This window comes from Camelus bactrianus, chromosome 10 (genome assembly GCF_048773025.1).
Source record: "Camelus bactrianus isolate YW-2024 breed Bactrian camel chromosome 10, ASM4877302v1, whole genome shotgun sequence".
Classification (NCBI taxonomy): Eukaryota; Metazoa; Chordata; class Mammalia; order Artiodactyla; family Camelidae; genus Camelus; species Camelus bactrianus.
Genome location: NC_133548.1, coordinates 41,959,684 through 41,976,321, shown reverse-complemented (window position 1 = coordinate 41,976,321; position 16,638 = coordinate 41,959,684). Strand labels below are relative to the sequence as shown.

The following is a 16,638-nucleotide window of genomic DNA, read 5'->3' as shown; positions in this document are numbered from 1 at the left end:
CACTTTCCAATCTACCAAAATTTAGCATGGATTTTATTTCATTTCCCTGGAGCCCCACATATAGTCTTTGAAATCTTAATATTTAATCACATTTTTCTCTTTGTGTAAAGTTTAAGAAAAGTTTGTTATCACCTGCAAACAACATGATGCCAATGTCACAAAAATAGCATGGGGAAATCAGATAATTTGCTTTTCCTAAATTGTGCCCTTATTATTTTCTGGGAAGCTTATTTTTGTAAGATCATACAAATATTTTGAGGCCAACTAGAAATTTACTTTGTGCTTTACCCACACAAAGTATTAAGTAAACACTTAACTGAGTAATTCATTTATCATTTGGATTAGCCACCATTCATTCACTGCCTTCTGCCTTAACAGTATAACTGAAAACTGGCTGAAAAGGGCCTGACATGAATACAGACATTAAGTAATATATAACTGAATGTTTTAAAGACAACTTTTCATTTTCAGAAAGCTTGCTTATAGTACAAGTAAAATAGCCTAGTATTTTTCAAGAGAAAATAAAGAAAAAATTGAAAACTCTTATTATTTATACCAATATATAACTGTTTCTGACAGAAATGGTATGGATGTTGGCCCTTCCTATTAGCTGTGGAAGGTTCAAGAACTTATCAGTAATTACTGAATCTCCTGGAAAAATAAAAAACATTCTCAAATAATAAGGATAATCTGAAACAACTGAAAGTTACCTGCAGAGTACAGTTCATCATCCTTATTATGTAGTCAAACTGTTGATGGTCTAATATTGCCCGGTTTTGCTGAACATGTAAACCCAGCTCATCAGTGAGACACTGTCTTGCTGCCTTTCCTTTAAGGGCTCTCAATGCAGCAGGAAGGGTCTGTGGACAAGAGAGGTAGAAGTGAACAAAAGACACCACTGGGAAAAAAGTAACTTTTAATCACTGAAAATTCACATGTATCCTGTAAACTATTTAACAGAGTTATTAGTAGAATTAAACTCCTAAAAAAGAGTTGATTTGCTATTAAGAACAACTGTAAATAGATGATTTACAGTGATTTTTATTTGTAAGGAAGCATGAAAAATAAGTAGGACTTAGTTTATGTGATATATTTTAAAAACATTAAACTTCATTTAAAAAACCTCATCAAAACTTTGTCACCCAATAAAAAATGTTAAAAAAAACAAAAACAAAAAAACTTTGTCACCAAAATAACTGTTGCTTCAGATTATAAGTCAAAATCGCAGACACTTAAGACACGTTCTTTTAGTAAATGACCACAACTCCATAGCAAGAACAGAAAGAAAATTAAAATGACAAGACTACTGGGTGATTTTATGTTTGAAACTGATCAGCAACTTAATCATTATTCAGTTTTAATTTATGACTGGAAAATTCTGCAATCTCTTGTAATTTCAACAGCATAAGAAAGCAGTAAAAAAAAAAAACAAAACTCAGAGCAACAAATAGTAATCTCTGGGTTTATGTATTAAAACTCTTTTAACTTCACTGCCCACAAGAATGCCTCTTACAGTTCACCTTGAGAGCCTAATTAATTTACTTTACATAAAATAAATAATAGGCTTATTTAACTTTGAAAACCTAAAGTCAACACAAAGGAGCAAATAAGAAGGAAGGGAAGAAGCCTGAGAGTAGAAGGACCTAATACTTTTTTTTTAACAACAGGTGTAATAAACAAGGTGTGAAAGCTGAAAGCAACAAAAGCAAAAGAAAGTCTGTAACACTTCAACCATGAGAAAAAAACGGGTATCAAAAAACTCAAAATATAAAGAGGTCTGAGGTCATTTAGTGTAAGGGTAAAAATTTTATTTTACATGTTTTACTAGCCCCTTGTAATAGATGCTCAGAACTATGACAAGTTACTAAGAAAAGGTTACATTATATATAGTATATTATATTAAAGAAAGCAAGAAAACGTGTTTTAATGAGGTGCATTTAATTGAATACCATAATTTTTATAATTCATTACTTCTTCTAGATTCTCTGCAATAAAATATTACATTTAAAATGTTAAGTTTCTAAGTAATATGTCAAAATAGGATTTAGTGAATAATGTTTAAAAGTTTCAGGGGAAACATGACTATCAATGTTTCTCTGGTAGTTATGTAAATAGGCATGGCTAGAAGTTTTTAAATTAAACTTTTCTAATTGAAGTATAGTCAGTTTACAATGTTGGGTCAATTTCTGGTGTACAGCATAATTTTTCAGTCATACATACACACACATATATTCCTTTTCATATTCTTTTTCACTATAGTGACTACAGTTTGCCAGTGCTGTACAGTTTAAACTTGTTGTTTATCGATTTTACAAGGATTTCCTTGTATTTCTGATGTAACAAATATCCTGACAAAGTCCAATAGGTATTCTGTGTGATTTGTTCTGTATGTAGGTATCGATTTTGCTGTATTCGTGGGAGAGGGTGAGCTAGGGGTCCTACTACTCCGCCATCCTGGCCTATTGGCTAGGATTTTAAATCTTAGACTGTTCATTTAAAACGATCAGAACAATGAAAGGATACTTTATAAGGAAAAGGGACAGAATAAGTTGGCAAGCTAAACATAGAAATCTGAAAGGGACATGACGGGAAGGAAGGCATTTTATTACCTTTTCAGTCTCCAATGTTTTATTTTCAAATATGAATGAGATGCAGTTTCTAACAACTTCCAATCTCTGTGCACTGTTGAAAACTGTTGTCACCTTATCCATTATTGAAACTAGTAAAGGAATATAAGAAAAACACAAATAAATTAAACTCCTTTGGCAATTATAAAAGCAAGGGGAATATTACTGTTTACACTATATAAGATTGTAACTGTTTACATGACCATAACCTTCATTATATAGTTTTTTTTCCTCCTTGTTACATGGCAGAGAAGGTACTTTGATTACATTTTTAGGTTTTAAACTGGCAGGCCAGCCTATCCCTTATTGAGGATAACTATAAACGACAGATTCCAATACTACACTTACCTCTTATGCAAATTAACTCATATTGCACAGTAAAATTGTATTAAGCAAAGGTAAACATCTTTTTTTTAACCTTTAACTATAAACAAATGGAAGAATTGTTACAGGTACAGGATCATGACAAAAGTAGCTAATGCTCATACGTAAGAGGACTACTAACAGAAAAAGAAGTTGATATTTTTAATATATTACCAGAGAAAAACCACATACCACAAAAAACAAGGTTCTAAAAATCTGAGTACAGGTGACTTGAAGACGCATTGCACAAAAAGAGAAATGATCATGGCTAAAGAATTACTTTACAGAATTTGGGAGACTCACTTTTTAGTCTTGTGAACTTAGTACCTGTCATCTTTACCATGATGTTAGATAATTCTATTCTATTACTTAGGCTAAAATTACTTGAGTAATTAAAAATAAATAAAATTAAAATAAATTTAACTTATTAAAAGAATATTTGAAGGATATAAATAAAAGTAATGTTTGTTAAATAAAAAGTATAATTTCACAAAGAACTACACTATATCATATGTACAAATGAGGTAGTATCAGTAATTCTTAAGCTGTATATTTTATGGCTGCTCTTGGAATCTAAAAGCATAATCCCTTCAACTCTCCCACATACCTAACAAGAAAGAACACCATCTTACTCTTAGCATCCTTTTCCATCCATCAATACAAAACTTTATATTCTTCAAATAGTTTTTTAAACTTTAAAACATTTTGAAATAGTTATAAGCTCACAAAAGGTTGCAAATGAGTACAGAGGAGATCCATGCACTCATCAGCCAGCTTCCCCCAATGGTGCTCTTACATAGCTACAGTACTTCATCAGAATCAGGAAATCAATCTTCCCTGGTTGTTTTTTTTTTTTTTTTTTACCAGTTATCTTCAAATCATTCTTAATAAAGTAACATTAATGACCATGATGATTAAATACATTATTTCACATGACTTTTCTTTCTGAAATGCTTATTCTTAATTTTGGCCTCTGGTGCTTCCCACACATGTAGGTCAGTGGCAAAAATTGAAATTGAAATTGATCTATATTTAGAGAAGAAAATTTCCTACAGTCTCCAAATAAGATCACATACTTTGTTGAGAGAGCAACATTTTTAACTTAAATTTATAAACTTTTAATTCTAAAATCTCTTTAGCAGTATTTTAACTTTTCTTTAGGACGAGCCATTTAAAAACCCGTATCTTCCTAAAATGAGTCTGTTTATCACTTGGGAATTATCTTCCTTTGGTAACTATAACTTAGTTCACTCCCAGAAGAAAGCTCTTCACTTAGAGTTACTGACATTTCAGGGATTGGCCAAATCCCCGTTGTGGCCTTCTAATACTATCTTTCTAATATTTGACAACAACTCTGGTTTATGGATACTTGACTTCCCAGAGCTTCCTTTCTAAGACTTTGGCTTTCAAATACTATTTCCAGCCATTCATCATTACTCTGGCCCCTCTGAGGAATCCCTGGAAACTAATTAACCTCTCAAAATGTGAATGTCTTTTAAGGAGACAGAGCAATTCCACACTCACATTATACATGGGTATCATGTAAATTATATGATAATTATAAAACAAGGGAAATCCTGATTCTAATCAACCCAAATGAACTAGAAAGTTGAACAGAGGTCCCTGCATTCATCATTCATTCATTCATTCATTCCTTTAGGTTTTACAGGAAGTGCACGCAGGGCCAAATACTGAGTCATGTGTACCTCTCTGATTACAATGAGACATTCCACACGCATTTAAAGAAAGAATCTGATGTTCACTGCACGTGAAGAAAGTAAAGAGATTATATAAAAATAATATAGAGACAAGGTTACAATCCAAGCAAATTATATTTTAAAAAAACTTCTAATCTATTCATGTGGGTATTTAAAGAAAGCTTTCAACCAGCTTTATATTAAATATTATAAAAATATTAAATAGTAAAGTTACATGACCAAATCCTTCCAAAAATAACTACCCTTTAACATGTCTACTTCTCCATTCTCTTCTCTATGTGAAAGTACAATCAATGCTTAAGTAAAAGCTGTTAATTCTTAGGAAAATAATGGCAAATTAATACTACTAAATAAATAATTAACAATAAATAACATTAACATTACCATACAACATACATGTTAAGAATACAGAAATTATTAACATTACTACATAAATAATTTAAATAATATAATCTGTTAATAATAAAATTACACTCACTTCCAGGTATGATGGGACAGTATGTAGCAAACTAAAACTTTCACCAAGAACATTATGAAAGTCAGATAAAATGCAAAGCTATCTATTTAAATATATCAGAGTGCTACAGAAGCACAAAGATTAGAAGACTTATAATTCCAGAAAAAAGAAAAGACCAGAGAACTAACTTAACATGCACATCCACTTTTCCCTTAAGAGATCTGCCAATACTGGGTACAGACAAGAGGCTGGGAATCTGGGTTGGATTCTGGCAGATGGCCAGGTTGACCAACAAAGTTTCTGGTGAAAGCTGAACCTACAAAAGTGGATGTATGCTATAGTCCCTAGCATAATAAATCTTTAAAAGAACAGTAAACAGACATAAATAACAAGTTAACAGAGATAAATGATAAATTAAAAAATAGTTCATTAATCCAAAAGAGGGTAAGGAAGCAGGGGAAAATGTAAATCAGAAGGATCAAACAGAAAAAAACCCAGCAAATTACATTAAAGCCATTACTCTATCAGTAACTATAGTTATATAAATGAGATAAATACAAGTAATACATTAAGATAGTCAAACTGGTTAAAAAAAACCACATGTTGCTTGCAAGAGGCATATCTTAAATATAAGGATCCAGAGTTTGAAAATAAAAGGATAAAAAAAGATAAACACTAACTAAAGGAGGGCTAGTATAGCTATATAAACCTCAAAGTTCATCTTACAGCAAGAAGCATAAGTAGACACAAAGAGGGACGTTCCGTAATGATAGCGATCAATCACCAGGATGCTACACTATTTGTAAATATATCTGTGTCCAATAAATCAATTTCAAAATACATAAAGAAAAGATGAACAGTGAAATGAGAAACAGGCAATTCTACTTATCATGGGAGACTTTAACACACCTCCCTCAAGAGATAAAGAATAAGAGAGATAGGGGAGGAGGGTATAGCTCGAGTGGTAGAGTGCATACTTAGCATGCATGAGGTCCTGGGTTCAATCCCCAGTACCTCCTCTGAAAATAAATAACGTAACTACCTTCCTCCCACCAAAAAAAAAAAAAAAAAAAAGAATAAGAGAGATAAAAATCAGTAAAGAAAGATAACCCACAGAATGGGAAAAATATTTGCAAATCATGTATCTGATAAGGGACTGGTATACAGAATATAAGGACAATTCTTGAACAAAAAGACAAACAGCTCAACTTAAAAATGGGCAAAGGATCTGAATAGACAGATATTTTTCCAGGGAAGATACAAATATGGTCAAGAGGCACACAAAAAGATGCTCTACATCAAGTAAGTGAATGTGAAGAAATCAGAATGCCCATACACCGATGGTGGGAATGTAAAATGGTGCAATTGCTTTGGGAAACAGTGTGGCAGTTCCTCAAAACATTAAACACAGACTTACTGTACCACACCTAATATATACCAGAGAGAACTAAAAACATGTCCGCACAAAAACTCATACATGAATGCTCACAGCAGCGCTATCAACAGTAGCCAAAAAGTAGAAACAATCCAAGTGTCCATCATTTTGAATGGGTAACAAAATGTGATATATACCCATACAATGGAGTATTATTCAGCCATAAAAAGCAAAGAAGTACTGATACATGCTACATGGACGAACTTTGAAAATATGCCAAATGAAAGAAGCCAATCACAAAAGATCAAATATTGTATGATTCCATTTATTTATATAAAATGTCTAGAATAGGCAAATCTACAAAGAAAGTAGATTACTGCCTAAAGCTGGGGAAGGAGTGGTTTTGGAGGAGAAATGGGGAGTGACTGCTAGTGGGAATGTGTTTCTACTTGGGGTAATGAAAATGTTCTGAAATTAGTGAAAATGGCTGCACAACTCTGAATATACTAAAAACCACTGAATTGTATACTTTACAAGTGTGACTTTTATAGTATGTGAATTATATCTCAATACAGTTTTTATTTTTAAAAGAAGGTTCTACAGTGGCAGTAGTCAGGTTAATTAATGGTTACCCTTGTGAGAGGCAGTGACTGGAACAGTGCTTCTGCGTATTGATAATGCTGATTCTGGTTACATGAATTTGTTCACTTTGTGAAAATTCCTTAAGTTATGCATTTTTGGTTTTGTGTCTGATATCTTGATAGGAGGTTTACTTTTAAAATAAACAGACAAATACATACCAACAGGTGGACCTGCAGGCACAACACATTTCTTTTCCACTCGTGAAGCAGGAGGTGCATTCTGGTTCTTAGCAAGATTTTCCTGTATTAATTCCTGTACCCGAGTTTCATTAATCTTTGGGAAAGGAAGAACATGAACTCGCAAGTGGGATCCTTCTGTTGGTCGTGGAACTTTCTGGAATGCCATATGAGGGTTTGGATTCTCCTGTAATATCAAACATAGGTAAAATTACTCAAAAGTTAAAATAACAATGGCAGATGGTTGGCCAGAGGGGCAGAAATAGTAATCAGACATGAGTGATTGTACATATATTCAGATCTTACTTATATGATCTTTCAGCAACGTCTGATACAGCCAGTCATTCTTTTTCCTCTTCAATGAACACTTTCTTCACTTGGTTTCTAGGTCTTCTTGCTACATCTTAGTCTATTTTTCATTTTCGTAACCTCTTAGCTATGAGAATATCCTAGGGCTCAGACCAGAGGACTCTTTGCTATTTACATTTACCTTCTTAGCGATAACCTCCAGTCTCTATTTTTAAACCACAAAAATACCATTTCACAAAATTTTATCTCCAACTAAGCTTCCTCCTTAACTCTATACCCATATATTCAACCACCTGCACATAGTATTCTCATATGGAATTAAAATAACCATCTTAAATATATGTCCAAAATGGAGCACTTAATATTCACCTCCTCCAAATCTGCTTTCCACAGTCTTCCCCACTTCAGAAAGTGCCATATTTGTTTTTCCAATCATTCAGGTGAAGAGCTTAGAGTAATCCTTAAAGCCCTTCTCTCACACCCAATTATCCATTCCTTTGCAAACCTTTTGGATTTTGCCTTTAAAAAACATTTATGACCTGACCACTTTTCAACACCACCTTGATTCAAGCCAACATGTCTCATACTACTACAGAACAACAGTCTTCTAACTGGTCTCCCTGCTTCCAACCTTGCTCCCACCCTCACTCTATTCTTAACGCTGCAGACAGAGTGACCTAGTTAAAAGTATGTCAAATCATTACTTAACTACTCTGTTCATTCAAATAGCTCTTCACCTCATTCAGAGCAAAACCCAAAGCTGTTACAATAATTTACAAGATCTAGCTTCTTTATATGACCATGTCCTACTACTGTTTCCTTCATTCATTCTGCTCCTGCTCCTACACAGGCCTTCTTGTTCCTGCCTCAAGGCCTTAGCACATAACTGCTCCCTCGGCCTGGAATGCCTGTCCCCCCACCAATTTGTGTAGCATCTTCTCTCCATTCCTTCATTTCTTTGATCAAATGGTACCTTTTTTGGGGCCACCCTATCAAAACTTATAGCCTTCAACACAGTCCCTATCCCTCTTATTATATTTTCCTCTTTAGCACTTATTACCTTCTCACATACTATAAATTCCATTTATTTTTTTTACTGTCTATCTCTCATTAAAATGAAGCTCTGTGAGGACGGACATTTTGGCCAATTAAAAAACATTTTTTGTGCCTTGCTGTGTACGTACTGCATCGAGAAAGTGCCTGACACCAAGCAGGCACCCTGGACTACTTCCTACCATATCCCAATAAGTGGGACACAATGGTGAACACATATTAGGATTATAATGTTTGAATTAAATTTGTCAGCTAATACTTTCACAGACCCTTAGGGTTGGTATGGACTTTTATCCAGCCACCTACTTAAGTAGAATTATATTTCAAATACTACAGGCAGAGTGGAATCCATTCTTTTCATAAAGTTCGCTGAAGAAGGTTGCTTTACAACCATTTTTCGACGAATTCCAGCATTTATCATCCTTTGCAACCAGAAAATTTCTTTTTCCCCCTGAAACTGTGTCATTCATGCTGTAGGTTAAGCCCAATACTGCCCGACACATTCTCTGGACAGTTAAAAAGGCCAACTAGCATCATCTACTAGAGCTGCTCCCCACAATTCTTTTAGGTTATTTGGCCCAGATCCAGATAAAGGAAAGGCTGGATCACAGGAGATGATACAGGCAGCATGTCTTAGCAACACAATGGCAATAATACTCCTTTAAGTGTCAGAAAGCCTGGGCTCTAGTTTTTGCTCTACTCATTCTGTGATTCTGGATAAATAACTTTGCCTAAGGTGTATACAGGCATATCTCATTTTATTGTGCTTCACTTTATTGTGCATTGTAGATACTGCATCTTCCACAAACTGGAGGCTTGTGGCAACCCTGTATCGAACACATCTACTGGTGCCATTTTTCCAACAGCATTTGCTCACTTTGTGTATGTATGTCATGTTCTGGTAATTCTCACAATATTTCAAAACTTTTTTTATCATTATTATTATATTTGTATAGTGAGCTGTGGTCAGGGATCTTTGACATTTCTATTGTAAAAAAACAAACCATGACTTGCTGAAGGTTCAAATAATGGTTAGCAGTTTTTAGCAAAAAACTATTTTTACATTAAGGTATGTACTTTTTTTACACATAAATGGTATTGCACACTTAACTACATTATAGGGTAAACACAACTTTTACATGCACTAGGAAACCAAAAAATTTGTGTGACTCACTTTATTGTGACATTAGCTTTATTGTGGTGGTCTGGAATTGAACCTGCAATATCTCTGAGGTCTGCCTGTACTTACGCTTCTCTTAAATGTTCCAGAGAAGGTGAAACCAGCTTGTTCTTGCCAAAACAGCCCTCATACACACTTTATATTTTCCTGTTATAGCTTTAGCAAAGACAGGGAAAAATAAGCAAATTTCTATGCCAAGTCTTCACAATCACCACTTTCTAAAATTATGTTGAAAAAAACAGTTCTAAAATTATGCCTGGATTAACATCAACCTCGCTGGTCTGGAGTTTCTGAAATTGCCCTTTTCCAAAAGCAGTATGTTTGCTTTTCTCTGTTTTTTAGGCACAATATCTAAGATATCTCCTCTTCTTAAAAGTTATCAGTATCAATTATCTAAAACTCATTAAGCAGATATTTCTTTCACGCTGGGGAGGTAATTCAAGTGGATTTTGAGTTCTGAACCCAAAAAATCATTTAAAGTATACTCTTCACTATTTCTGTTTCTATTTATATTTATTTTCTTTACAATAAAAATTAAAACTTTAAATATATTTCCCATAATGTAAATAATATTCATTAAAAAAATTTTTTTTGGGGGGTAGCAATTAGGATTGTTTGTTTGTTTGTTTGTTTTAATGTAGGTACTGGGGACTGAACCCAGCACATCATGCATACTAGGCATGCACTTTACCACTGAGCTATACCCTCCGCCCTAAATAATATTCATTAAAATAAATTTTAAAACATGGAAAAGTAAAAGTAGAAAATAAATCTTAGTGGTACTAGTATCTTTTCTAGCTATATTTTCTCTCTCTCTTCTTTATACTCTTCTATCTTGTTTCTAAAATGACTTAAGGTGGTTTAGGGACAAAAGATACACCAGACACACATACTGACTGCTCCTAGTCAAAATCCTGTAATGTGACAAGTTCATCCTAAACTTTATAAGGAAGAACAAAGGTCCAAAAATAGTTTAGGCAATTCGGAAGAAGAGTAAATGGAGAAGTCAAACTTTCCAGGTAACAAATCTTATATAAACCTTTAATATAAAACAGTATGATAACACAACCACACAAAATTTATGGGACACAGCAAAGGCAGTGCTAAGAGGGAAGTTTACAGCAATACAGGCCTTCCTCAAAAAAAGAAGAACAATCTCAAATAAACAATCTAACCCACCAGCTAAAAGAATTAGAAAAAGAAGAGCAAAAACCCCTAAAAGGCAGCAGAAGGAAGGTAATAAAAAAGATCAGGGAGAAAATAAATAAAATAGAGATTAAAAAAAACATAGAAAAAAATCAATCAAACCAAAAGCTGGGTTTTTGAAACAGTAAATAAAATCGACAAACCTCTGGCCAAACTCACAAAGAAGAAAAAAGAGAGAGCACAAACAAGCAAAATAAGAAAGGAAAATGGAGAAATTACAACAAATAACATAGAAATACAGAATATCATACGAGAGTATTATGAAAAACTATATGGAGCCAAAATGGATAACCTAGAGGAGATGGACAAATTTCTGGAAACATACAGTCCACCAAGATTGAACCAAGAAGAAACTGACCACTTGAACAAACAGGTCACTAGAAATGAAACTGAATTAGTGATTAAAAAAACCTCCCTAGAAATAAAAGTCCAGGACTGGATGGCTTCACCGGGGAATTCTACCAAACATACAAAGAAGAACTCATATCAGTCCTTCTCAAACTCTCCCAGAAGATTGAAAAGGAGGAGATACTCCCAAAATCATTCTATGAAGCCACCATCACCCTGATACCAAAACCAGGCAAAGACACTATCAAAAAAGAGAATTATAGACCAATATCACTGATGAACATAGATGCAAAAATCCTCACCAAAATATCAGCAAATAGAATCCAACAGCACGTAAAAAAGATTATACATCATGACCAAGTGGGGTTCATCCCAGGGACACAAGGGTGGTTCAACATACGCAAATCAATCAATGTAATACATCACATCAACAAGAGAAAGGACAAAAACCACATGATCATCTCAACAGATGCAGAAAAAGCATTTGCTAAAATTCAACACCCATTTATGATAAAAACTCACCAAAGTGGGTATATAGGGAACATATCTCAACATAATAAAAGCTATATATGACAAACCTACAGAGTTTTTCTATGGTGAAAAACTCAAAAGCTTTCCACTAAAATCTGGGACAAGACAAAGCTGCCCACTATCACCACTCCTATTCAACATAGTCTTGGAAGTCCTAGCCACAGCAATCAGGCAAGAGAGAGAAATAAAAGGGATCTGAACTGGAAAAGAAGAGGTAAAAGTGTCACTATAAGCAGATGACATGATACTATATATAGAAAACCCTAAAAGGTCCACACAAAAACTACTAGAGCTGATTGAAGAATTCAGCAAGGTAGCAGGTTACAAGATTAACGTTCAAACATCAGTGGCATTTCTTTACACTAACGATGAATCAACAGAAGAAGAAAGTAAAGAAGCAATCCCCTTTAAAATTGCACCCATAGTAATAAAATACCTAGGAGTAAATCTAACCAAGGAGGTGAAAGAATTACACACAGAAAACGATAAACCATTGATGAAGGAAATTAAAGAAGACTTTAAAAAGTGGAAAGATATCCCATGCTCTTGGATTGGAAGAATCAATATTGTTAAAACGGTCACAACTGCCCAAGGCAATCTACAGATTTAATGCAATCCCTATCAAATTACCCAGGACATATTTCACAGAACTAGAACAAATCATAATAAAATTTATATGGAACCATCAAAGACCTAGAATTGCCAAAGCATTACTGAAGAAAAAGAAAGAGGCTGGAGGAGTAACTCTCCCAGACTTCAGACAATGCTACAGAGCTACAGTCATCACGACAGCATGGTATTGGTACAAAAACAGACATACAGACCAATGGAACAGAATAGAGAGCCCAGAAATGAACCCACAAACTTTTGGTCAACTAATCTTTGACAAAGGAGGCAAGAATATACAATGGAATAAAGACAGTCTCTTCAGCAAATGGTGTTGGGAAAACTGGACGGCAGCATGTAAAGCAATGAAGCTAGAACACTCTCTTACACCATACACAAAAACAAATTCAAAATGGATAGAAGACTTAAACATAAGACAAGATACAATAAACCTCCTAGAGGAAAACATAGGCAAAACATTATCTCACATACATCTCAAAAATGTTCTCCTAGGACAGTCTACCCAAGCAATAGAAATAAAAGCAAGAATAAACAAATGGGACCTAATGAAACTTACAAGCTTCTGCACAGCAAAGGAAACCATAAGTAAAACAAAAAGACAACCTATGGAATGGGAGAAAATTTTTGCAAATGAAACCGACAAAGGCTTGATCTCCAGAATATATAAGCAGCTTATACGACTCAATAAGAGAAAACAAACTACCCAATCCACAAATGGGCAGAAGACCTAAACAAGCAATTCTCCAAGGAAGACATACAAATGATCAATAGGCACGTGAAAAAATGTTCAATATCACTAATCATCAGAGAAATGCAAATCATAACTACAATGAGATATCACCTCACACCAGTCAGAATGCCCATCATTCAAAAGTCCACAAATGAGAAATGCTGTAGAGGCTGTGGAGAAAAGGGAACTCTCCTACATTGCTGGTGGGAATGCAGTTTGGTGCAGCCACTGTGGAAAACACTATGGAGATTCCTCAAAAGATTAGGAATAGACTTACCGTATGACCCAGGAATCCTGCTACTGGGCATATATCCAGAAGGAACCCTACTTCAAAAAGACACCTGCACTCCAGTGTTCATAGCAGCACTATGTACAATAGCCAAGACATGGAAACAGTCTAAGTATCCATCAACAGATGACTGGATAAAGAAGAGGTGGTATATTTATACAGTGGAATACTATTCAGCCATAAACCCCGACAACATAATGCCATTTGCAACAACATGGATTTTCCTGGAGAATGTCATTCTAAGTGAAGTAAGCCAGAAAGAGAAAGAATAATACCGTATGAGATCACTCGTATGTGGAATCTTAAAAAACAAAAACAAAAACAAAAACAACCATAAATACAAAACAGAAACAGATTCATAGACATAGAATACAACCTTGTGGTTGCCAAGGGGGAGAAGGGGTGGGAAGGGACAGATTGGGATTTCAAAATGTAGAACAGATAAACAAGATTATACTGTATAACAAAGGGAAATACATACAAGATTTTATGGTAGCTCACAGAGAAAAAACTGTGACAATAAATCTATATATATGTTTCTATATAACTGAAAAGTTGTGCTCTACAATGGAAACTGACACAACATTGTAAACTGACTATAACTCAATAAAAAATATTATAAAAAAAGTATGATAACTGGTATTAATAAAGGGTTAAAAGGGCTAATGGAATAGAGAAGCCCAGAAATAGGACTATGTGTGAAAATGTGATAGAAACTGGTGGCATTATAATTTGAGAAAGAAAGGTTAGACAATTCAATGAAAGAAGATAATACAACAAACTATTTCTAGTTCATGATCTCTGGCATCAGACCATGTAGGTCAAATCCTAGCTTAGCCATTTACTAGTAGTGTGACCTGGTGCAGGTTCAATTCATTTACCACTTGTGCTCTAGTTTCCTCATCTGTAATGAAGATATTAACATAGTACCTGCTTCATCAGGCTCTTGTGAAGGTAGAACAAATTGTTACAGGAAAGCTTTAGAACACACACACATATATACACACACTTTCCTATAATAAATCTGAAAGCTCTTTTCCAAAAGTCTAGAGTATATTCATTTGAAAAATGTTTTATCCACTGCATATTCTATGGCATGACACCACACCTCTAAAACTAAAACCACCTTTTTCTCCCAAGATCCCCACCATATCACTAGCTACTTATATTTTAACAATAACCATTGTACTCAATAAAAGTTTGAATAGAAATCACTTATTAAAGAAAAGATATAGCTACTAGTCATTAACAGTGTTTTTCATTTCATAAACAATTTGAAATACAAACCAAATCCATACAGAATTCAGAATAAGCATTTAAAAATCATTTTAAAACAAAGTTCAAAGTTGAGGCTATCCTTTAGTTGTACAGATAGTCTATATAAAAATTCAAATTATGGGTTAAAGTTACTAAATTATAATATATTCAATTGTGTTTAGAAAATTCAAAAAGGACTCATGACCCCAAATCTAGTGCTATTTGGTTTTCGAGCTGCTGTATCTGTACACTGCTGCCCTCTAACGGGCAGTATGGTAAATATAGAGGACCACATTCACCATTTTACACCCAACTTGGTCACAATAATGACTTTTGAGAGGAAAGGAAAGAAATTTTAAGGCTCATTGAACTCTGCATATTCTTGGAAACATATGCTCTTACTTGTAACTGCAAATGCATTTAGAGAAGTCCTTTGAAGATTACTGAGCTCATCAAAAACCCACAGCCCAATTTTGTTGTTGAGTCTTCATGTTGAAATAAGGAAATTAATTATTTTCTAACAGAAAAAAGAAGCAGCCAAATATTTATCTGATTCTAGAGAAATGCAAATGTAAAGTAATATCTAGGGATTTAGACAACTACATGTTTATAGTGAACATAATTTTGTCAAAGGCAACCAAAAAAGCTGACAAAATGTACTATCATTTAGAGAGAATTTTAAAGTTGGACAGTGACTTTCAAGAAATGGGCTCTGTAATCCTGCTTTAAGAGTACAGTACAGCAATGCGAGGTACAATAATTTTTCTCAGACTTGAAAAAAAGACACACACATCATCTGGTCTGGAAACATGGATTTTTTTTCTTTTCTTTTCGGTGAGCTAAATGAGAATATGCCTAGGGTTTAGAGAAAACAAGGCTGAGAAAGTACGTCAAATAAAAGCAAAGCAAAACAAAACAAAACAAAAAGTCCCAAACCTAAATGGAAATCCAAAGTAGGCACACTGAGGGGAAAAAAATTGTGTTTCTACACACTGGTCTCAGCAATGAATGACAAATCAATGTGACCTTCTTAGAGGTTTCCAAGTTTCCTATATTAATTTAGGTATTTAATAATTATTTAATGTATACCAATTGTACCTAGAGCTGAGTTACACAAATCCTTTCAAATACAGCCAAAACCAATACTATCATTGGACTAAATTGCTAAACATTGAAAAGATGTAACTGAACTTTTAGAGTTGCTGGGTTGTGAACACATTGATGGAATGAAACTCTATTAATTTTCCATCCTGACAGGCCTTTCAATGATCACCCGATTGAATTAATGTCTCATCCTAATACAGAGAAATCTAGTGTATGACTTTAATATCTAATGTGCTGGTCGCCTAACCCAGGGTTTCTCATTATAGACATTTTGGGCTAGATAATTCTTTGGTTGTGGGAGGTCGGGAGAAGTAGGTGTCTTGTGTATTGTAAGATGTTTAGAAGCATCCCTGGCCTCTACTTACTAGATACCAGTAAGTAGAGGCACACCCTCTCCAGTTGTGACAACCAAAAATATTTCCAGATAGTGCCAAATTTCTGGAGGGAAGGGGTTGTCCCTGTTAAGAACAATTGCTCTAATTTATGACTCTGGATAGAGGCTTCATATTCTAAGGCAAGTATTCTTTTTACAAATACCAAGAGAGCACACAGTGACTAGCTAAGAGACCTAATACTCTCACTCACCTACTGACATGCAAATTAAAACCATGAAAAGAACCACCACATACCTACTAGATTGGCTGAA

The 16,638-nt window shown here is 34.3% G+C and overlaps 1 protein-coding gene across 4 annotated transcripts in view; it reads right to left on the bottom strand.

Annotated features, from left to right (window-relative positions):
* The window catches only part of SBF2 (SET binding factor 2), a 382,671-nt gene that overhangs the window by 141,581 nt on the left and 224,452 nt on the right, over positions 1 to 16,638 (bottom strand). For all 4 annotated transcript variants that reach the window (XM_074372406.1, XM_074372407.1, XM_074372408.1 and 1 more), the window contains exons 14-16: positions 7,341 to 7,545; positions 2,610 to 2,719; positions 711 to 860 (exon numbers count right to left, since the gene is read on the bottom strand). In XM_074372406.1, coding sequence (XP_074228507.1) covers positions 711 to 860; positions 2,610 to 2,719; positions 7,341 to 7,545 — 465 coding nt within the window. The remainder of the gene's footprint in view (positions 1 to 710; positions 861 to 2,609; positions 2,720 to 7,340; positions 7,546 to 16,638) is intronic.